This window comes from Pelodiscus sinensis, chromosome 6, assembly GCF_052426305.1.
Source record: "Pelodiscus sinensis isolate ZL-2025 chromosome 6, ASM5242630v1, whole genome shotgun sequence".
Taxonomy (NCBI): Eukaryota; Metazoa; Chordata; order Testudines; family Trionychidae; genus Pelodiscus; species Pelodiscus sinensis.
The window spans coordinates 75,412,386-75,436,409 of record NC_143057.1 but is presented as its reverse complement, the minus strand read 5'-3'; the positions used below and the strand labels follow the sequence as shown (position 1 = coordinate 75,436,409).

At 38.5% G+C, this 24,024-nt stretch overlaps 1 protein-coding gene across 1 annotated transcript in view; it reads left to right on the top strand.

The window, feature by feature from the left end:
• Positions 1-24,024, top strand: part of ADGRV1 (adhesion G protein-coupled receptor V1) — a 393,877-nt gene that overhangs the window by 78,820 nt on the left and 291,033 nt on the right. The window contains exons 27-38 of the mRNA XM_089779321.1: positions 1,264-1,344; positions 3,831-3,970; positions 4,916-5,525; positions 6,931-7,146; positions 9,265-9,480; positions 10,435-10,679; positions 12,828-13,009; positions 13,939-14,750; positions 15,647-15,856; positions 21,392-21,522; positions 22,350-22,449; positions 23,525-23,704. Of these exons, the coding sequence (XP_089635447.1) occupies positions 1,264-1,344; positions 3,831-3,970; positions 4,916-5,525; positions 6,931-7,146; positions 9,265-9,480; positions 10,435-10,679; positions 12,828-13,009; positions 13,939-14,750; positions 15,647-15,856; positions 21,392-21,522; positions 22,350-22,449; positions 23,525-23,704 (3,123 nt within the window). The remainder of the gene's footprint in view (positions 1-1,263; positions 1,345-3,830; positions 3,971-4,915; positions 5,526-6,930; positions 7,147-9,264; positions 9,481-10,434; positions 10,680-12,827; positions 13,010-13,938; positions 14,751-15,646; positions 15,857-21,391; positions 21,523-22,349; positions 22,450-23,524; positions 23,705-24,024) is intronic.

The following is a 24,024-nucleotide window of genomic DNA, read 5'->3' as shown; positions in this document are numbered from 1 at the left end:
TTGTAGTTCAGATGCCATTATGCTCTGATTGACAAATGATTTTCTGCTAACCTTAGTTTAAAGCTCCAATAGAGCAACACCTTCTAGTAGAGGTTGAAATTCTCTGGTCCAGTAACATCCGGGGTCCAATCACCATCAATGTTCCAGGACCAGAGAGTCCCGGTGGAGGGCTAGTGCCAGGGAGCCCTGCAAACTGGTTAGGGCAGTAGGGCTTCCTGGCAGGGCAGTGGGAGTCCCATGCAGAGCAGTGGGGTTTCCTAGCAGGGTTGCAGGAGCCCAGAGGCTGCTGGGCTGTCCGGAGCAGGAGCAGAAGCCAGGCTTTGCAATGGGAACCTGGCACACGGAGGCAGTGGGGCTGCACAGTGCGGCACTGAGAGCCTGGTGCGTGAAGGTAGCGGGGCTGCCGGGTGCTGCAGCAAGAGCCTGGTGCACTCACAGGCGGTAGGGCTGCCTGGCATGGCAGTGGGAGCTCGGTGAACAGAGGCAGTGGGCTGTCTGGCGTAGTAGTAGTAGGAGATGGGTTTGACAGCAGGAGCCCAGTGCACAGAGGAGGTAACTGGGCTGCCCAGTAGGGCAGCAAGGCCAGCGAGAGGAGAGAGCCCACTGGGATAGCAGTGGCAGGGGGACCAGAAACGATCCCCTCTCCCCCGGTCTGTCAAATTACTCATCTGGAATCAGTCAGATTCCGAGTGTGCTGGTCCAGGGATGTTCAACCTATACAAACTTCTTTGTTGCTCCTCTAATATCTCTGAGTGCATACGGTCAAAGTTGCCTCTATCCAAAGAAACTCTATAAATTCTGAAGAACATCCTGGACATTTCCTTAACTTTCTGAGGAAAATCTGTAGATTTTCCCTTAGAATTTCTGTTTTTTCCCTTTAACAGCAGAACAAACATGAACATATTCTCTGAGGAAACTCAGTCATGTCCTCATTAATTGTATTCAGTTTTAATTCTTCTTCTTAGCTCCCTTTTACAAACCTACACTACAGTTTGTAGATCTCCTTTTTGTTTGTCTTACAGACTTCTTTCATGCTATGACAACTAAAATACTGGGCACCACTGTAGCTCTTATTATCAATCGTCAGATCCCTCATGGCTAATTTTCAAAATTGATTTTCTCATTGTTATCTTCAGTATGATAATTTTAAATAAATAAAATTAATGTCTCTGTGTGCTATTTCTGGCTTTGATCAGAGAACTGTCTTCTCTGTGTTATAAATGTATATATGTGTATTGTGTGTCTCTGTGTGCCCTCTTGAAGTTGCTGAACTCTTTAGAAATGATGGCAGTGGTAGTGGTGACGGGGACTTGGAATTCTTCCTTCCTGCTATCCATCAATATGGTAAGTATTATAATCTATCCTTTGCCTAGTAATTGATTACTGAAATTTCTCATCCTAGTTCTGTGATTTCTTATTCCTAGTATAACTCACTTACTTGGATTGGTTATAACTGAATTATCTCTGTCTCCCTCCTTCTGCATTTCAGCATAAGCAGAATAGTTCTAAGACAGCCAATGCCATTATTCTGTAGAAAGTAGTAGTTTCTGAACAGTTAAGGTTGCATCCAAATCCCTTTTTAAGCCCTTTGTTTTGTTCCTTTATAAATGTTGTTTCGGAAATTGATTTAGGTATATTGCTGCATTTGCTCTACAAGCAAAATATACGAAAAATTCGTTAAAATGCAGGTAATTAAAAAGTTATCCCGATCTGATATTTTGACTCATGCCTCACATGAATTATGTTCAGACATTGCAAAAAAGGATTAATTTAAATCATAAAATGAAACCAGACCTAAAAATATATTTTTTTGGTTTGTTTGAAGATGGGGAAAGTTTTGATTGCTTTCCTCCCATTATTTTTTAATGTATAAGTATGTCTGTGTTGCCTTGTTCACACCAGAAGCAGAAGCGTAGAAAGACAATAGGCAAATAGAGTGTATTCTTGTAGAATTTCCAGCCAGTCTAGAAGTTGAAATAGCTAAAAATTTTGGGAGACCACTTGTTTGTGTGACCTTTCCCATCCTGTTATGCAGACCCAAGGGCTGTGTCTAGAATGGCAAGTTTTTCCGGAAAATCATCTGCTTTTCTGGAAAAACTTGCCAGCTGTCTACACTGGCCGCTTGAATTTCCGGAAAAGCACTGACGATCTCATGTAAAATCATCAGTGCTTTTCCGGAAAAAACTATGCTGCTCCCGTTCGGGCAAAAGTCTTTTTCCGAAAGACTTTTGCGCAAAAGGGCCAGTGTAAACAGCATAGTACTGTTTTCCGCAAAAAAGCCCCGATCGTGAAAAAGGCGATCGGGGCTTTTTTGCAGAAAACCGCGTCTAGATTAGCCACGGACGCTTTTCCGCAAAAAGTGCTTTTGTGGAAAAGCATCCTGCCAATCTAGACACGCTTTTCCGAAAATGCTTTTAATGGAAAACGTTTCCGTTAAAAGCATTTTCGGAAATTCATGCCAGTGTAGACATAGCCAAGAAGTTTAAAGAAGCACCCAAACTATACTCAACTTATTCAGAACAAAAGTGAAAACCACATTATTCATTTCTGGTTTTCATTCCACCCCTCCCCACTACATATATATTTAAAGAAGCGCATGAGTGTGTGTTTATATATGTATACACTCACTTAATAAATATCTGTTGCACTTAGAATTTTTACTTTCCATGCTTATGAAAGAGTTTCTCAGATGCTATAAGTACTGGCTTTGTACAGTATCACAGTTCTCATTCTTACCCCCCCTTGTCTCCCAAATCCCTCTGTGATAACATCTTCCCCTAACTGTTCTTGTACGCTCTTATCATTAACTATGCTTCAGAACTCTGGGACTTTGGTTCTCAGTTACATTACATTTTCTGAGTACTTTTTTGTCACTTTGTACCTCAGGATGTGTGTGTTCTTTCTTGTCAACTGAAGCATCCAGCACAATGGGTGGCCAGCACTGCAATATTGAAATTGAAGATGATAATTCCATATTAATGTGTGTTTTTAACATCACTTTTTGAACGTTCCTATTCAAGCCAATAAGGGAATGATTTTTTCAGTATTCAAACATCATTTTGTGTATTAATTGCATGTTCAACTTGCACATGCAGCTGTCATAAGTAGCCATTCACAGGAGATCATTAGTGCACACATATGGCCAGTTAGATGTGAAAATGGCCATTTGCTTGTTTAGATATGAGTTCTGTGCACAATGGCCATAACTGTGTGCAAGTTAGCTGTAAAAACAATGTGGAATCCTGTGTCACTTTTAAAGGCTAGCCACTTTATTTGGGCATAGGCTTTTGTAGTTAAACACCACTTCATAAGATCCATTATCCAATGCAGACTAACACGGCTACTTTATGGGACAAGTTAGTTGTTTGATTTTATACACACAGTTTTGTAACTGGGTCCTGATAGTATCCTTAATTTTAGATCCAGAATAGTTTCTTTGTAAAATTTGTCATCCAAGAAATAGCAAGAAAATTTTTATGAGTATGCGCGCACACAAACTTTATATAAAAATTTCAAAGATAACTAGATGATTTAAATACTACTCGGTTAATTTTACTGGGTTTTGTGTCTAAATCTCCTAATTGACTGACAAATCCATTCTTTGCCTTTATAATGTAGTAGAAAAATAAAACCATGACCACTAATCTTGATTTGTTAAAGGAGTAGTTATAAAACTGGGCAAAAACTGTGAGCAAAAACTGCTTCACTACAGAGTTTAGCGAAGCATTCATGCAGAAAATATTTTATTTGTTGTTCTTTTAGCTTTTGATTTTGTGTAACTAAAGATAGTGGAAAAACTAAGTCAGCTTTTTTGGAATTTGTACTTATAGCCAACCTGGGAATAGCATCCCACATCATAGTGACCATAGATGCCTCTGATGATGCTCATGGTGTGTTTGAGTTCAGCGCTGAGTCACTCTCGGTCAATGGGACGGAACCTGAAGATGGAGACAGTGTAATTGTGCTTCAGGTCACTATACTTTGCTTTTCATCTGTTGCTACACAATCCTCTTCTATTATTTCCTTCACTAAGGTTTCAGTGATCCTTTATCACAGAGTTGTGGACATGTGATTCTAACTTGAACAAACTGTATGTCCTTTTCACAAAACTTAGTTAATAAACTGTCTCTAATTTATGAAGTCAAATTTATAATCCAGCAAGTATAATGTCTATAATAATCCAAGTATAATGTAATAATATATCAGTTAACAGATATTTTAAAAATAAAATTTCATCTGCTATCTGAAAGTTTGTTAAGCCTCAGACTTATGAACACCTCAGAAATGCAGGTTGTTCATAATACTGAAATGTTCATAATTCTGAACAAAACTTTGATTGTTCTTTGAAAAGTTTACCATTGAACTTGGACTTAGTACAGCTTTGAAACTTTACTATGCAGAAGAAAAATTTTGCTTTTAACCACCCTAATTTAAATGAAATAAGCACAGAAACAGTTTTCTGACTTTGTAATTTTTTAAACTTTCCCTTTATTTTTGTGTAGTTTATGTTTAATACAATACTGTACTGTATTTGCTTGTGTGTGTGTCTTTCTCTGCTGCTTGCTGCCTGATTGTATAATCCTGATTCCAAATGAAGTGCGTTTTCCAGTCGGATGGTAACACTGGTGTTTTTAGCTCTGAGGTTCTATTATACTATTCGCATATTAAAGAAACAAAATTGTTGATGGACTACATTATTTTCTTATGTAAATTTTAAAAGGGGGGTGAGAAATAGAGAAGATGGGAAATGCAGCCTAGCTGAGGCAGTAATGGTTATAGATTTCCATTAGGTGTTCATATTTAACCCATCATGTCCCAGTTTTGCAACTCTTTCAATAGACCGAGTATGGGATTTTGCTTTTTTCTACTTTTATACTACAAAAAAGTATTTACATTTTCATATTTTGCACTTTAGGTTGTCAGAAGTCAGGGGGCCTTGTCCTGTGTCACTTTGCATTGGATCATAGTCTGTGATCATACCGAAGATCTGATTTCTACCTGTGGCAATGTAACTTTTGATGTTGGGCAAAGAAGTGTAAATATAACCTTGCAAGTTTCACCTGATGAGTATCCTGAACTCGATAAAATGTTTTCTGTTTTGATCATCAATGTTTCCAGTGGTCGTCTTGGAAGTCATTCTAATGCTACATTAACTGTGCTAGCTAATGATGATCCACATGGACTTTTTGTCTTTTCGGAGAAAAACAGACCAATCGAAGTTGAGGAAGAAACCAAAAACATCACCCTAACAATAGAACGATTAAATGGTCTCATGGGTACAGTCATGGTAACATACAGAACTGTGGGTGATGATGAAAAGTCACCTTATCTGAAATCAAATATTGCCAGAGCCACACAGGAAAGAGACTATATACCCATTTCTGGATTTGTGATCTTCAAAGCCAATAAAAGCGAGGCTAGCATAACTCTTCCTATTTTAGATGATAAGGATCCAGAGAAATCAGAATCTGTGTTTGTGGAGCTATTCAACATTACTTTGGTGGAAAGAGTGCAGAATAGGCCAAGTAAGTGGTTTACTCAATAATTGTATGCATTTTAGAGGCTTGGTAACATCAGTAAAATGTAACTGATCAAATTGTAGTGTATTTACTATCCCAAAATGCATTAAAGACCTCTATGTGCTGTGTTTGGTGTTCTGTCAGTGTATTTTCCTTTGTCAGTATATCTCTGAAAATAATACGATTGTATTTCTTGTCTCTTTTGTGTTATTTTAACACATATTTTAACACATGGCCTCTCTAGCCATGAAAACTGCAAGGTTTGCCGTGAGCACAAGGTTCTGTTAAATCAGTCTCATTATTTTTGAGATGCATAGCATAGTGAAATGACTGATTAGAGATTTTATTGCATGTTAACTTTATACTTTGCTACTTCATGAACTTTAGCATGTTTTTTTATACAGAAAATGCATGCTAGTCAGCTATTGAGTGATATTTGGGGGACTATAGACTCATTTGCATCTCAGAGTTTCATAGATTGTCTAATTAACTCTCCTACTCATTCTTGATAATCAGGGATGCTTCAAATATATCTTAGTGGAAAGAGTGAACTGTCATGTATATTTCACCATAGGAACTGAAGAAATAATACTCTAATTGAGACTGTAGTGTGATTTCTACAGACCCTATAGAGAAATGAATTAATAACTAATGATTTGGCACAGTCTCACCTTTTTTCATGTATACCACTTCTGAAGCTGTGATAGAAAACTCATGCAGTAAGATACCATACTCTGAGGTTCAGAAATGTTATTTGTAATTTCAGTGAACAATTTCAGTGAACAAGATTTCTATTGGTGAGGCTGTGAAGTGTATACTCTGTCCAGCTATGAAACTTTCTCTAAACCTGTGGGCTACATCTAGACTGACATGATTTTCCGCAAATGCTTTTAACGGAAAAGTTTTTCCGTTAAAAGCATTTGCGGAAAAGAGCGTCTAGATTGGCATGGACGCTTTTCCGCAAAAGCACTTTTGGCGGAAAAGCATCTGTGCCAAACTGGACGCGCTTTTGCGCAAGAAAGTCCGGATCGCCATTTTCGCGATCAGGGCTTTTTTGCGCAAAACAATACTGCATTGTCTACACTGGCCCTCTTGTGCAAAAGCATTTGCACAAGAGGGCTTTTGCCTGAACGGGAGCAGCATAGTATTTCCTCAAGAACACTGACAATCTTACATGAGATCGTCAGTGTTCTTGTGGAAATTCAAGCAGCCAGTGTAGACAGCTGGCAAGTTTTTCCACAAAAACATCTGCTTTTGTGGAAAAACTTGTCAGTATAGACGCAGCCGTGTTGTTGAAGACTGGTGGTAACTGATTTAGATTCCATGAAACCCAATTAAGTCACTGAGAACTTTGGTATTTACAAGACAAGGATCCCAGACTATCTCTCACCAAGTTTCTGTTGTATTTCAGTTGTGAATTCTCCTCGCCTTGGACCCAAGGGTAATACAATAGCTCATATAATTATCAGTGCTAATGATGATGCTTTTGGAACACTTCAGCTCTCTGCTCCATCTGTGCGAGTTGCTGAAAACTACTTTGGACCAATCATCAATGTGACCAGAACTGGGGGAATATTTTCAGATGTTTCTGTGAAGTTTAAAGCTGTGCCAATAACTGCAATACCTGGTAAGAAAAGATTATTATACTGTGTCAAGTTTGCAATCAAATACACTCTAGCAAGGAAAATCCAGCAGTAGTAATGAGAAGTTTACTATACTCATTTGCTACTAAAGTAAACAATGTGGGCCATTTGCTGTATTCCAGCAGAAATAAATATTTTAGTTGTTAGCCATTATTAAAGAAACTATTAAGGGATATATCATTTATATGAATGTCAGTAATACACGTCTGTTTTATGAAAGGGGTACAGTCATTTTAAGGTTGAGCCAATTTAGTGAGTTAAAAGCAATTTCAGGATTAATATCTGCTTGCCAATTTTGGGCTTTTATAGATCCACATTTTCCTGTTGTACATCTCTCCAGATGTCTGAAAAATCCAAAGAGATAATGGAAGCTGTTTAACTTGGATCTTAATCCTGCAAACATTTATGCATATGAATAATCCTATTAAGCAAAGGGAACAAGACAAGCAATGTAAAGCCTTAGAAAAGCATGTTCTCTTTACTTTTTCTGCTGTAGTAATCTTTAATATTATAGACTCATAGACTCATAGACTCCAAGGTCAGAAGGGACCATTATGATCATCTAGTCTGACCCCCTGCACAGTGCAGGCCACAAAATCTCACCCACCCCTCCTAGAATAATCCTCTCACCTATATCTCAGATATTGAAGCCTTCAAATACTTTGAAGACCCCAAGATGCAGAGATCCTCTAGGTGTGATCTGTACCCCATGCTACAGAGGAAGGTGAAAAACCTCCAGGGCCTCTGCCAATCTACCCTGGAGGAAAATTCCTTCCCGACCCCAAATATGGCAATCAGCTAAACCCTGAGCATGTGGGCAAGACTCATCAGCCAGACACCCAGAAAGTTCTCTATAGTAACTCCTATCATCCCTCCATTGACCTATTTCCCACTGATAATGAATGGTCAACTAGATACCAAGATCCTGTTATCTCATCAAACCATCCCCTTCATAAACCCATCTAGTTTAATCTTGAAACCAGATAGATCTTTTGCCCCCACTACTTCCCTTGGAAGGCCGTTCCAGAACTTTACTCCTCTAATGGTTAGAAACCTTCGTCTAATCTCGAGTCTAAACTTCCTACTAGCCAGCTTATAACCATTTGTTCTTGTGTCCACATTGGTATTAAACTTAAATAATTCCTCTCCCTCCCTGGTATTTATCCCTCTAATATTACGATCATAAGAATGGCCATACCAGGTCAGACTAATGGTATCTTGTCTGCTGACAGTGGCCAATACCAGATGCCCCAGAGGGAGGGAACACAACAGGTAATCCTCACGTGATCCCTCCCCTGTCACCCACCCCCAGAGAAACAGAGGCTAGGGACACCATTCCTACCCATCCTGACTAATAGCTATTGATGGTCCTAACCTCCATAAATCTATCTAGCTCTTTTTTGAACCCTTTTGTGGTGAAGGCTAGGACTCTAACTTCGAAGTAGGAATAAGACCCTCCGGAAAAGGGCGCTTTTTCCGGAGGATCGGGGCCAGTCTAGACGCTCTTTTCCGGCTTTTTTAAAAGCCGGAAAAAAGCGGCGGACATTTTTATTTAAATGCCGCGGGGGATATTTAAATCCCCCGCGGATTTCCCTACGACGACTAGTGAAATTTACATGCCCCTTCCGGAAAAGGGGCCAGTGTAGACGTAGCCAGCTTGAATGGTGTTTTCACAGTGAGCAAATGGTTGCAATCTGTTAGCTAATTTTTTTGGGAAAAAGTGATTCTGGTCACCAGTGCCTCTTGGGACTCCAAGAGAAGTTGGCAATACAAACACAACTGCAAACTAGAAACTACTTTGATACAGTGGGCATATCCCATGCAACAGTGGGGGATTGGACAACACCAGCTACTGTCTCCGAATTCTTCCCCCATTTGCTAGTGTAATCTGCATCTTGCCAAAGCTGAGCCTCAATCATTTATCCCTACTGTCCAAACTACAGTCTCCATGAGGCACTAGAAAAGCAAAAGTACTGCACTGATGGTTCTGGAGAAAAAGGAGTTTTATTAGTTGCTGCATGCAACCAAGATAGGAATAACAACATTTAGGAGGTGTATTTAAAATGTTTCCTGAGGTAACAACTTAGTGTTTCTATGCACAGGTGAAGACTACAGTGTAGCCTCATCAGACGTTGTCTTACTGGAAGGGGAAACCAGTAAAGCTGTGCCAATTTATATCATTAATGATATCAATCCTGAGGTTGAAGAAACCTTTCATGTGCAGCTGCTGAATCAGACAACAGGAGGAGCCTTGCTTGGAGCATTGACTCAAGCAGTCATTATCATTGAGGCCTCTGATGATCCATTTGGATCTTTTGGTAATTTGAATGTCTTTATTCTCTGTTCTTTATCAAATCTGTTTAGACATGTCGCAGATGTACTGTATCTTCTAGGATGTGCTATGGTCTTACTCTTAGTTAAGCTAACACGGTGTATGTAGGAAATGTAATATAGCCAGGGATACCGGCCCTGAGGAGAGAATGGGCGAAAGCTAATTATAGCTTGATGAATGCTGTTTAATGTAGAACCAAGCCAAAATGAAACTTGTCATTTCAATTCAAATGGGAATGTTTCAATGTGATTTAACAGATTTCTTTTAATTCTATGGAAGAACTTTGATGTTTCTAATTTTATTTCTGTCAGGACAAAAAGAAATATCCAGAATTTCCAGCATGTTAGAAATCATATTTTTTTTATCAGCACACCTCATTGCAAATCTGGGGTGGATATAAGACAACGGGCAAAAGTTCATTTTTTTTTTTGGTATTTTGACTTTTCCTTGTGTTCTTCCTTCCTTCCTTTGTTTGTTTGTTTGTTTCCATTTTTGTAACTGCAAAAGAGAAAAAGACAGAAAGATGGATTTTTGTGTGTGTGTGGGGGGGGGGGGGGGGGGCATTTTGGGTATAAATGTTTAAATTAGTGCTATCTTCTTATTGTTTCTGTTCTTTCACTGGGAAGGATGATCAGAAGTGGCTGAGTGTCCCTTTTGTCCAGTTCTGTGTAAACATACAGTGAAACATTCTTGGTCATGTGTGGGAGTTTATCCATCACTTATCTGAACCATAGATGGACAAAGCTGGTAGACTTTGCACCTCAATGTCACAAACACCAATATCATATCAAACAAAATAAGTTTAAAAATAGTTTAATTCTGCAAAGTGTACAACATGGCTTCAGCAAAATGAACAAACAGTTTTAATGAGGAATTTGTTTGATTTCTTAAGCCTCAATGTTAATGATGAACAAATAAGTCTCTCTACCATGTGCTTCAGTGTTTCAGGTCAATGAACTCACTGTGGAAGAGCCAGAGTTCAACTCGGTGATGGTAAACTTGCCAATAATCCGCAATGCTGGGACTCTCGGCAATGTTACCATTCAGTGGGTTGCCACCATTAAGGGACAGCTTGCTGCTGGAGACTTGCATGTAGTCTCAGGTAATGTTACTTTTGCCCCTGGGGAAGGCCTTCAGATGTTGCTGTTGGAGATCCTGGCTGATGATGAACCGGAAATCCAAGAGGTGAGTTGAACTTCTAGACTCCATATGGAATGACACTTTCCAGAAATGTTTGTTCTGTTTTAATATAGTGATGAGTTCCAAAGAGAGAGATTTTATTCAAAACAAAGGAAAATTAAGCTGAAAATACTATTCTGGGGAAAGAAAACAGTTTTCAGATATACTAATTTATCATTGATTTATTCTTTGGTTCTTACTGTTGGTATTTTTCATCTATAAGATTCAATAGAACTTCAGACATATCTGTGAATAAATCAGAATACTGAAGCAATACAATTTTTCTTAGGTTTGATTTTCTAGTGAGAGAAACATTGGACCTTATTCACTGTCTAGCGGAACATCTTAGAATTATATTGAAATATGTAGGTGAAATGAAACTAAACATCTAGTTAAAATATGGATGAAGTGGTTAAATATGAATATAGATCATTAATCAATCTAGAGATAGTGTACTAGGAGGGTGGGATAGAAATTATTTCAAACATATTAATAAAGGTTGCATCGAGTATAGAGTGCTTTCAAATTTAGATGTTTTTTGAGTAATTTACTTTTTTGTTTGTTTGTTTGTTTGTTTGTTTGGAACATCTTTTGAAAGAATTTCCTATTTTGTTAGAAAGACTCAGAGGGGTAGCTGTGTTAGTCTGTAACTTTCAAAATAATGAGTAGTCCTGGGGCTCTTTAGAGACTAACAAATTTAATCTTCATCTCATCTGAAGAAGTGGGTTTTGCCCACAAAAGCTCACTATATTTATATTTATATTTATATTTATATTTATATTTATATTTATTTAATTTGTTTGCCTTCAAGATACCACAAGACTACTCACTATTTTGTTATAAGTTTCTTCTTAACTATTCTAGTGATGAGCCTGAAAAATAAGTGTTTCAATTTTTTTAAAACAAAGGCTTGAACATCACCCCAAAAGCAAAAAGAATTTTCTATCTGGTCTGGTTTACCGCTTAATCATTTATTTTATAGCATAAGCTCTCTCTTGACTCTCTGGCTATGTTTAGACTCTTTCAGAGTATCTCTTTCAAAACATCTTCCCTTTTTTAAAATAGAGAACCTTTTGCTCTACAAAAATGCCTATAGTATGTGTAATGCAGCAATGAGTATGATAAAAAAGGTAATAAATAAGATCTGGGGCTTTGGGTAGAGATGGAACTTTTTGCCCATATGGAACTTTTTGCACACAACAAATGCATGCACATTTTGCATGCACAAAAGTCCTCTGTATCAATTAATGGAATTTCTACATGTATGTAAATTTCACCAGTCATGAATGTTCAGACTACATCCAAAGAGATGTTATAGTTGAGATTTCCACTAGTGGGGATCGTGTTTTACAGACAGTTATGGTTACTGTACAGAAGACTTAGAAATAAACTTTTCAGTACAATCAAATTCTAGTTTTATACTAGAAACTGTTAGATTTCAATGTGAGGAGGCAGTTTCCCTGCAGCATATACCATGAATTTTTGTTATGGGCAGGAAATTTGTCCCTGACAGTTGTACTACTTAGCAGCAGCAGGGAGTGGAAATCTTCACTCTGTTTTAGGCAGGGTATCTTCTGTTTCAGGGATAATATTTATTTATTTCCCTTGATAATATGATTATGGCAGACATCTTCTATAGTTTTAGCTATGTTAGCTTCAACACTGTTGAGTAATAACTCTACCTTTTACTGTTTCCACTTATTGTGGTGAAATGCTGGATGACTATAGGGAAGCTGACAGAATCCCCAAAATGGGATTCCCCAAACTTTAGTGTGTAGATGGGAGTATAGGAACATGACTCAAATTGATACAGTGACAACTGAAGCTCTGCAATGCATTGCTCACCCAGAATAATATTGTGTTAGTCTTTTGATGTGTGTAGTTCTCTGTTTAACCCCTACCACTTCTAAAGCCCTTTAAATCAAAACACTTTAGAAATGCAGTGGCCTGTATCATAAACACTTGGATGTAATTGATGAGCAGTCCCTTGCCTGAGTGGTCTCACTGAACTTAGTGGGGCAAATTATTACTGTCCACTGATGGGAGTCACTAGTTCAGATCTAGCTGGTCCTAAATGATTTATCTTGATTTCACAACATAATGTTGTTAAAGTCTACATATATATATATATATATATATTTATATATATTTCAGATTATCCATGTACAGTTAACTCAGGCCTCAAATGGAGGTGCTATTGGGTTAGATGGCATGGCAAATATTATAATACCAGCCAATGATAATCCTTATGGGACAGTCTGTTTCCATCATGCCTTGTACCAAATTCAGGAGCCACTGGAAAGAAGTTTATTTGCAAACATAACTGTCAAGAGAAGGTATGTTTAATGTTAATTTTTTAATGAAAGTATTTGTGGTCCTCCTGTATTTTTACTGAGATTTCAACTCCATGGGCTTTTTCTTATATTCTTTCTCAAATATTGATTTGATTTCCTTATTATACAGTAATCTACTCAATTATCTTTGACTCCTATGCTTATGCTCTTTTATCTTTAACCAAATATGTTTCTTTTTAAATTTGTCTTATTAATTCTAAAAACATGTAGGTCAAGAACATTCTTTGCTACCAGGTGTCTAAATGGAGGATAAAAGAGGACAAGGCTCAGTATGACTCAGGCATGAGGGAAGGAGAGAAAGTGTTACTTCTATAACTTCTATGAATAAATAGAAGGAGAATAGGGCAGGGCAGGATAGCTCTGGCTTCTCTCCCTTGCCAGCCAGCAGAACTAACAGGTTGAAAGTGGAGTAAACTGCATAGTTGCAGCTATTTATGATTAACCACAACGCAGGGGCTGCGTCTAGACAGGCAACTGGCAGTTGCTTTTGCAGAAAAACTTGCCAGCTGTCTATACTGGCCGCTTGAATTTCCACAAGAACACTGACTTCCTATTGTCTGAAATCAGTGCTTCTTGCGGAAATGATATGCTGCTCTCATTCGGGCAAAAGCCCTCGAGGGCCAGTGTAGACAAAACTTTTCCGTTAAAAGCATTTGCGGAAAATCATGCCAGTCTAGATGTAGCCATACTGTAAAACACTCTAAGATGCCTGCTACCTCTAAATTATTTTAGCAGCAGATGCAAAGTGGATGCATTCTGAATGGTTTTTAAATTATATGAAACCATTGAACAATTTTTTAAAAGGCCGATAACTTACGTTTAAGTCACTCTTAATGTAAAGATCTACAAATTTAAGAAAACTTGTCTTCACTTGTTAACATGACACTCTTATTTGTCACCACACTTTTTAGTGAGGGAAGATTTGGTCAGCTGCAGGTGTTCTACAGCACTTCAGAGGTTGATATGGTAGCTCTTGCAATCGAGCAAGGCCAGGATATGCTGTCCTACTATGAATTTCCTGTGCAAGGGATTGGTGACCAGCTGTCAAGGACTACAGTGAATGTCTCAACAGCAAGTGACCCATTACGTACTTGTGCAATTCAGTGCCTAAAAGAACATGCATGTTTAGCTTTTATATTCTCTAGTGCCTCTGCATTTCCTTTGTGCTTTTGGCTAACATCATGGGTCAGCCCAGTAACCAACAGCTCTGGATTCTGGACCTACAAGAAAAATATCACCCAGGTGTCTTCTCTTTTTGATTCACAAGCCATTGCAGGCAGTGACTATGAATCAGTTACAAGTCAATGGGCCATAATATTGGAAGGGGAACAGTTTGCAAATCTCACAGTTACCATTCTGCCTGACAATTTGCCAGAGTTGGATGAGAAGTTTATTGTATCCCTTTTGAAGGTTGAACTGATGAACACCTCAGCCAGCTTAATAAACCAGCCAAAGATAGGACAGCCAAATACCTCCACAGTTGTCATAATGATGAATGGAGATGCCTTTGGAGTGTTTGTCATCTACAGTGTAAGTCCCAATGCAACAGCAAAAGGTCTATACGTGGAAGTTGAAGAATGTCCTCAGACCAATGTGCAGCTTATGATACACAGAACAGAAGGCAGCCTCGGTCAGGTTACAGTGGAATGGAGTGTGATTGGTGGAACAGCTACCCAAAACTTGGATTTTGTAGGTGATGGTGATATTCTGGTGTTTGCTGAAGGTGAGGCAACGTTAACATTCATCTTTTCCCTTTCTAAGTGGAGAAAAGTAGCGGGAGCTAGATTAAGTAGACACATTTCTTGACTTTTAAATCCAGGTGTTAATTAACTGCTAGGCTTTGCCTCCTGGAATACACTGTTGTGTGATAGATGTACATTTTCAAGCATATTGTACTATTTAGTAGTTCATCAGCTTGAGCCTAAAGATCCAGTCTCCTATATTTAAATATATATAATTGTAACATTTGTAAATATGATCCTGGACCACGGATGTTGCCGGACCAGAGAGTCCTGGACCAGAGAGATTCATGTGTAGACTTCTTTGCTAGTTATGTTGGTCTCATTGGCTAGCCTGGAAGTTAGATGCCAAGTCTATGTGAAAGGGTTGTGGGATGAGTGGATTGTTGAGTGCAACGCATGACTAAGTATATTCAAATTCAATTCATACAAGAGTGTACACCCTTTTATGCCATTTGGATTGTTATTCAAATGCTCAGACTTGGTAAGACTATTTAACTTCAATTCATTAGAGAGAATAGAATACACTGCTTTCTTTTACAGCTCTTCCCTTTTCTAAATGGAGTTAAAAAAACAAGCAAATACTGAGTGATTAAAGTATTCTGAGAACTAAGAAGCTAATTATTTGAAGGCTATTGGTTATAATGTACATAGTATGTTTAGTAGTTGTTACAGGGATACAGATGTACATAATTTACATATATTTTTAACTAGTTCCTACAAAAGAGGCTGATTAAGCCCCATTTGAAAGTACAGAATCATGGTGTTAGAAGGGTCATTTAGTTAACCCTCCCACCAAGATGTAGAACTTCTGTCTCCAGTATGTTGTTTGTTATGGCTTTGATACTTACATATTTTTCTTCGATTTTTTTCCTTACAGGTGAAACTAAAAAGGTGGTCACACTGACCATTTTAGATGATCCCGAGCCAGAGGATAATGAAAATATTGTAATCAGCCTGACACAGACTGAAGGAGGGAGTCGTATTCTCCCTAGCTCTGACACTGTCACTGTGGTTATTCTGGCTAATGACAATGTGGCAGGAGTTATTAGCTTTCAGACATCCTCAAGATCTGTTATTGGTCACGAAGGTGGGTTCCTCTTTGTGTTGACCCAACTAGCTCCATTTACTATCACCTTCCTTATTCATACTTTCTCTTGATGAGGACTTACATTGTTGGTCCATTTACCTGTTCTAGTAAAAGTAGTCAGAAAATCATTGGGTGTATGCAAACAGAGGACTAGCTAGCTATCCTGCATGTGTTCCATTGTAATTTAGATGTCTTTCTAATGTAATAATGAGATAGAGATTGGGTTCAAAATATGTTATCTAATTTCAGCATTGCTTCTCATTTGCTTTTTGAAGCTCACACCTTGTCACTCTTGTTTTAACATCTAGTAGCCCCTTTTTAACTTTCCTGTATATTCATTTTGTGCCAAATTCTTTACCTGGATGCTTCTCCTTTTGACTTCTCATATTATATAGGTATTTATGCATTGGACATAATATAATTTTATAAAATATAAAGACACTATTCAAAAGATATTGGGACCTGTTTAAGGGTTAACACATCTTTCCTCTTTTTTTTCCTCATTCCCTCATGAGCCTCCTGGTGGGTGAATAACCACTTGTGTATGTTTGTAGCCACCATTTTGGGGCGAGGGGTGTATCAGTTCTGTCTTGTTTCTGTGTCAGGATTAAAATAATGTCACATATATTTAAGAAGAACTATAAGGCTACGTCTACATTGGCCCCTTCTCCAGAAGAGGCATGTTAATTTCCAACTTCAGAATAGGGAAATCCGCGGGGGATTTAAATATCCCCCGCGGGATTTAAATAAACATGGCCGCCGCTTTTTTTCCGGCTTGGGGAAAAGCTGGAAAAAAGCGTCTAGACTGGCGCGATCCTCCGGAACAAAGCCCTTTTCCGGAGGATTTCTTAATCCTACTTCAAAGTAGACGCTTTTTTCCAGCTTTTCCCCAAGCCGGAAAAAAAGCGGCGGCCATGTTTATTTAAATCCCGCGGGGGATATTTAAATCCCCCGCGGATTTCCCTATTCTGAAGTTGGAAATTAACATGCCTCTTCCGGAGAAGGGGCCAATGTAGATGTAGCCTAAGAGTTTAAATTGGAAAAAAAATTCTGATTGGTGCCTTAAAGGGGCACATTGCATGTTTGATCTAGAGGTTTGCTGTATTTTCAGATGGTGATGATTGTCTTGGTTTATCTTTTGCTTGAATCCAAAAGAGCTACAGCATCATATCTCTAAAATTTGATGAGTGGTCTGTCAAGAGAAAATAAACAGACATTGATTTCCGAGAGAATGGTTTTATTGTATTTGTTGGGAAAAAAATCAGTTGAATTTTGTAAACCAAATATGTTGTTTGCTATACATGAAAGAACATCATAATTCTTCAAAAATTTTATATAGGTGGTTTATGTTGATTCTGTGCTGGTGTGTGCCTCAGTTTTCATCCTTTATTCTTCTGCATTAATGGTTCTGATCAGCATGTCGAACCAGCTGTAATCTGACAAGCTAAGAAGAGCCATCAATGAGCACAAGGAATTAACAGAAACTGTCTTGGTACCAGAGATTATGGTGACTTTCATGAATCTTTACAACTTGTTAAAGTTAATTTACAAAACACTAGCAACACTGGTACTTTGGAGCTGAAATGCTTTGTTATTACATTTGGAAACTCCACTGAGCACTGATTCTCCAACTACTAAAAGAACAAGAATGCATTAGCTTACAGCAAGAAAAAAATAAGCACATAGAATCTTTTGGTTAAAAAGAGTGAGCTAGGTCTTTATAGGGCATATGTAGAGTTTGCTGTTTGCTTTTTAAAACCTGTTTTTTCTTGTGCTGAAACAATGACTATTGATACGAGACACAGCAATACAAAATATGATGTTGTTTAATATTTTCTGTCTTACTGAATAATTTCACTATCCATCAGTTAAAACAAGTTACTTTTAGGGTAAAAATATACATCTCACCCATTTTAGGCAGTTCAGCGTCCATAAGCCACATACAAAAATTGAAATTGAAAAACTGAAATTTACCTAATGAAATGAAATTTGCAGTTTTCAGAGATCCTTTTATAGTTGGTCAAGTCTACTGAAGACAGAAATTGTATTCATCTTTTTGGGTTTGTTCTGTATATGACAACCAAAGATCTTAATATTACTAGTCAATAATGGACTACCCACAATCAGTAATAGTGTTCACTTGGATTTCAATTTTTAATCCAGTGTTTTGATTTAGCCTGATCATTATGAGTGTACATTGTACTGACTCCTACATCATAATTCACTTTTTGTGCTATACGATGATGATTCTTTCATTGTTTTTTATGATTTTGTATTGAAATATGCTGATTCTTATTTGTGCATTTTACAGTTGTGGTACTAAAATAACTAGTGTGATATACTTAATATTAATTTGTTTTGAAATGAATGTGCAAAATTCTCAGGATAAAATGGGTTTCAGTATTAAACAATATGATGTTCCTCATTGGAAACCATAGATCCTTTTGCGTATATGCAGGTTCAGTGCTCTTCAGAAACACAATCAGAATGTCATGTTAAATAGATTTTAAACATTCTTTTCTGTCAGATCGAGCAATGTAGTCACTTAATGCAGGATATGAACATCAGCACAATTTTAGGAGTTAACTTTCAACATTTGAAATGCTGATGCCTAAATTACACCTATTATTCTACTTTATTGGAAAAGGGCTTAATTTTATGTTTGTATAGTTTATATATATATATATTTTTTGCTTCTTTAAAATTGTTTCTACTGTGGTCTCCTAATAAATAATTTCCATCTCATTGCAGTGATGGACAAATATGGGGTAACAGTGGTTCTTCAGCAGAACACATCTAGGATATTTTTATGATGACCTTCCTGTCAATTTTAGCTGTATAATAAGTATTCTGTCATGAGGCTGCTCTAAATTACATGTCTGGATTGTCTGATCATGGAGGAGCCAATGTGGTGAAAAGCCATGTTAGCCACATACTTTTCCTTCCCTTTCTTAGCTGCATCAGGTTGAGCTCAGGTGCATCTTTGGATCTGGCTCCGTAGGTCTCATTTAGATCTCATGCAATATAATCCTGGAAGAGTTCTGTTAGTCAGTAGAATCACACTGGTGTGATAATGGCGTGTTTTGATGCAAACCAAACAAATCACATCAATAAAGGACACAAGTCCAAGCAGGCCACAAAGACTGGTTTTCCACTAAACTATTACTCAGAAAAAGGTAATCCCTGTAAAAAAAGAGAAGAGAATCTCACCTGTTCAGTGAATTAAGGATGTTAAGTAAGGGTTAATTGATTAGTCGAGTAGTCGATGGAAATTCCATCGACTACTCGACTAGTCGATAGGCCCTTCTGCATTCCTCCTTTGAAATGTACAAGAGCCCCCAGTGGGGAGGAGGAATGCAGAACTCAGTGTGCAGTCTGAAACCAGCGGGAAGTCCCACTGACTATGGGCTGCATGCAGCATGCCAGCTTTGAAATGTACTAGAGTCCCCAGCGGGGAATCTTCTGCATTTCAAAGCAGTAGCACAGCATGGATCCCGGGGTCACTGGGGGACTAAAAGTCATGCTGCACTGCTGATTTGAAATGCCACGTGGAACTGGGATCAGCTGGGGACTCCATAGCTGATCCCAGGTTCTGAGTGCATTTCAGCAAAACCTGGGATCAACTGGGGACTCCCCAGCTGACTGCAGGTTCTGCATGGCATTTACCCAGAACTTGGGGTCAGCTGGGGACCCTCCAGCTGATCCCGGGTTCTGTGACATTTCTGCGGGAGCCCGGGATCAGCTGGGGAGTCCCCAGCTGACCCTGGGCTCCACGCACGGCAGCACTATGCATCTGATCCCGGGCTCAGCTGTGCAGTGTTGTCCCTTACAAATGTGGAGGTAGCGTTTCAAAGGGGCAGCATCGCACAACTGAGCTGGGGATCAGCTTTGCAGCGCTGCCCCTTTCAACTCTGCCTCCGTGTTTCAAAGCGGCAGCACCACACAGCTGATCCTGGGCTCAGCTGTGTAGTGCTGCCGCTTTGAAGTGCCTCCTCTTCCCCTCTCTCCTTGCTGCCTCTATCAGATAGATAGAGGCAGCAAGGTGCAGGGGAATGCGTATCAGATAGTTGACTAGTCCTTAACATCCCTATTGTGAGTGGGAGTTTCAGATAGATGTAGAGATGCCTGGCCCTTTCTCAACTAGCCTTATTTTTTCTTCTGTTTTGCCCTCCAGCTGGGTTTGTTCAGAGGCAACCTGAACCATGAAGCTCCATGGAATTAACTATGCCTAGCAGTAGCAACAATGAAAGAAATTTGAAATAATTTATTTGAATATCTCTAGTATAAAGTGGCCTGAAAGTCATTTTTTGGCAGTAGAGATATTGAACAGAACTTGTGATGGCTGTGTTTATGTATCGCACCCCTAAAATATGGCTTTAGGAGGAAACATAATCTTAGTTGCAAGCATTTTCTTATATTTCAGTGAATAAGAATGATACAGCATATAACCTTGAGATAGATAAGAGATGTGTTGTATTATTGACATACCCAATGTCTTGATTCTCTAGTCTTCTACATATTTTCCTGTCTTTCAAAAGCCAATGCAATACTGTATGTACTGGCAAGCTTAAACATTGTGGATCTGAAAAATACTGTTAAAATACATATGCAGTATGTTTGTTTTAGAAATAAACATCTGTCATATCATGTATATGTATTATACATATGTTCACATGCCTAACTTCACATGCTAATATTTATCTTCGTGTTGATACCGTATGTAAAACCTCAAGCTGCCTTTTTACATTTGGGTTTATTTTTGTTTTTCATATGTTTTGCAATGATTGCTCTATTACTCATTAGCTTTTATTAAATTATCCATTAGAATGAATGCTAGAAATGTGAAAAGTGTAATTATTGTGCTTTTTATAAATTAACATTGACAACACTTCCAGTCAATTGATAGAGTATATCTTGAGAAATCATAGGAAGCTATTAACTTTTTGTGAAAAATTTCTTTTGTATTTTTAAAAACTTGTAACTGATGCTATTATGTAAGTTAATACATAAATGGAATTTACAGGTAATTGCAAGCATTTTTGTGCATGCATTGTAGAAAATTACATTACAGTACAACATTAGCAACATGTATATTTATTGCCAGTGAACTCCTAAAGGAATTTTTTTGTGTCATGGCTAGTACATACAGCATTTACTGTCTTGTGTAGTTTATGGATTGCCATTGTTATAGTGTTTTGTGCATGTTTTGATGGGTATTCATTTTTTCCCTTATGCTGTAGATGCTTTTTAAGTCCTAGCATGCATTAGATAGATCTTTCTGATACATTTTTCATAATTGAACTAAAAACAGAACTGAAAGGTTTAGAATTTGGATTTCTCCTTACTTTATGCTAAAAACAAACATGTATTACTTTACAGTGAGGCTTACTATATAAAGTATCAGTGGATACTTGAATATGTTGGTGTTGGAAAAGTTACCATGATTATGGAATGCATGCTTCTAATTCTTCTATAACTGATACACAACCAAAGCATTTTCCCGACAGCATATATTTGATTATATTTTTTCCTTAGGAGAACAATTGGAGTTCCACATCCTAAGAACTGCCCCAGGACTGGGGAACGTTACTGTTAGTTGGAAAATTGTTGGACATCACTTAGATCAAACCTTTGAAAATTATTTTGGAGTACTCTTCTTTCCTGAGGTAACCCCAAGCAGAGTAAATGTGTTCAGCAGCAAAAGCTAGAGATAATGAAATTAAAGCTGAAGTGGAAAGGAGTTAACACCTTTCCAAGTAATATTATTTCCTGACTGATATGATTGTTGTCTTTGAGATTCGAATTGATAGTTTTAAATTTGAATACAGGTTGTACCTCTAAAATCTGGGACTTTCTGATCCAGCAACATCTGTGGTCTAGCAGGACCATGAATATTGCTGGAACAGAGAGCCCCAGCTGGCCAAGTTCAGAAGCACAGCCTGGGGCTAAGTTGGTGTGGTGGAGAGTGCAGCTCTGGCGGAGGCTGGAGGCAGTGGGGTGGTGGCCAGGAGAGCAGCCCTAGTCAGGGCTGGTGTAGTGGGGACATGCTTGGTCAGGTCTGACAGTGGGAAGCACAGCGCCAATATGGGCTGGAGGCTATGGGGCTGGCATGGACATACAGCCCAGGACAACACTGTATGGGGCACAGTACTGGTCAGTCTGGGAAGCAGTGGGGCTGACCCCTGTCCAGGGCTGGCATGGTGGTGGGGGCAGCCCTGGTGAGGGCTGGCACAGTGGGCTGGAGCAGCAGGGCAGGGAGCAGAGCCCCAGCTGAGACCAGAGGCTACCGCCAGGGGGAAGCTGTGACCTCCCCTGGTTTGGTAAAATCCATCGTTAGGACCACTCAGGTCCTATGGGTGCTGGACCACGGAGGTCTGATCTGTATTTGAAATTTAAAACTTCTTAGAAGAAATCATTCAAAATGTGTGACAGATAATACCATGTGTTTTGTATTGTGATAACAAAACTTTTTTTTGCCATTTAAAATAAACAGGAGTCATTGAATCTAACATTCTACATTCATCTGCTGGATGACCATATTCCTGAAGAAAAGGAAGAATACCAAGTAGTCCTATATGACATCATCACTCAAGGTAATACAAAAGTATAGAATGATGGAAAGAGGGAAAGGCTGTCAATTTTCATTATTGTTTTAATTTTTTGTGACAGTTTAAAGCATTGTTGTGAAACTTTGTTTTCGTGTACTAAAATTTGCTCCTTCTTTATCTGCATACTAGCTGTAGAGTGATCTGACTAGTATGTTTTATTTATAATGGAGATTGCCTATCTCCTAGAACTGGAAGGGACCTTGAAAGGTCATTGAGTCCAGTCCCCTGCCTTCTCAGGAGGACCAAGTACCATCCCTGATAAATTTTTGCCCCAAATGGCCTCTGCAAGGATTAAACTCACAACCCTGGGTTTAGCAGGCCAATGCTCAAACCACTGAGCTATCCCTTCCCCCTAATTGATTGGTTTTAAAGTGGGTCCTCTCTGCCAGCAAATTCTGCACCCCTCTAAATAGGAGCAGAATTAGACCTAATAAATCTAATACCTTTTGGTTATAGTGGCTATGAAATAAGCCATTGTCTATTCAGCCACTATCTGCTCAGCCAATTCTTCTTGTCCTGTGACATGCAGACTTCCCCATTGACTGTTGCTTTCTGCATACAAGGAGGGCAGTAGATTCTGTTCTTGCTGTTCAGATTAGTGTGGAGAATCATCTAGGTCTGCATTCTCTCTGCATATGGTCATTATAAATCAAACTTTCATTACTAAAGAATGGCTAGATTGGCACAGGTGTTCTTGTTTCTAGATGCCTCAGTCAAACTGGGAAAACCAAACCTTACCCTAGAATTAGCTGTTATCTGAATGTACATTGGCTGATGTTCTGTCCTCTTATTTGATATTATCCTTTTATTAGATACAGCTTTTTTGTTTTTGTATTTGCTATGTTTGCTATAGAACATGTGTAGATCCACACTGGTTATAGAGTAACAACAGATTCTATCATGTTCTCCCTGATTCATATTACTGGGAGTATGATTGACTGCATGGCATAATGGAGGAAATAGTGATATTAACTGCCATTATTGCCAATATTGTTTTTTTTAAAAACCATACTTCAGCTGCCTAGTATTCTGTGTAGTTACACCATTGACTATTTTACAGGAGTTTCTTCAATGGGTGCTGCTGTTTTGGATAGCCAAGGGTATGAAGCTGTTTTGACAGTAGAGGCCAGTGACGAGCCACATGGAGTTTTGAAGTTTGCGTCTTCCTCCAGAATGGTTTTGACCCAGGAAGCAAACAAAACTATTCAGCTTTTTATCAGCAGAGAATTTGGGTCTTTAGGTTGGTGTAATTTCTCTAGATACAGAGGTTTTATGTGTCTTCTGCAACATATTCTTTTTTTTGTCCAGAAAAAGTCAGTGGGAGTCAGATAAATCAAAGGTTCAACTCTGTCTGTTCTCTTATTTTCCGTCTCTTGCAAAAAATGTAGTTGTAGGTGCAGCCAAAAGTTAGAAAGGACAGTAAGCTAATATTCTTGCTTTCAATTTTAGTCAGTCCCCTCTAAAAACGTATTCATATGACTTCCCCTCTGTCAGCAGGGAATGACTTTTCCCTGCATAACAGTGCTTCCTTGTGGTCTACCAACCCCTGCAAAAAGAACA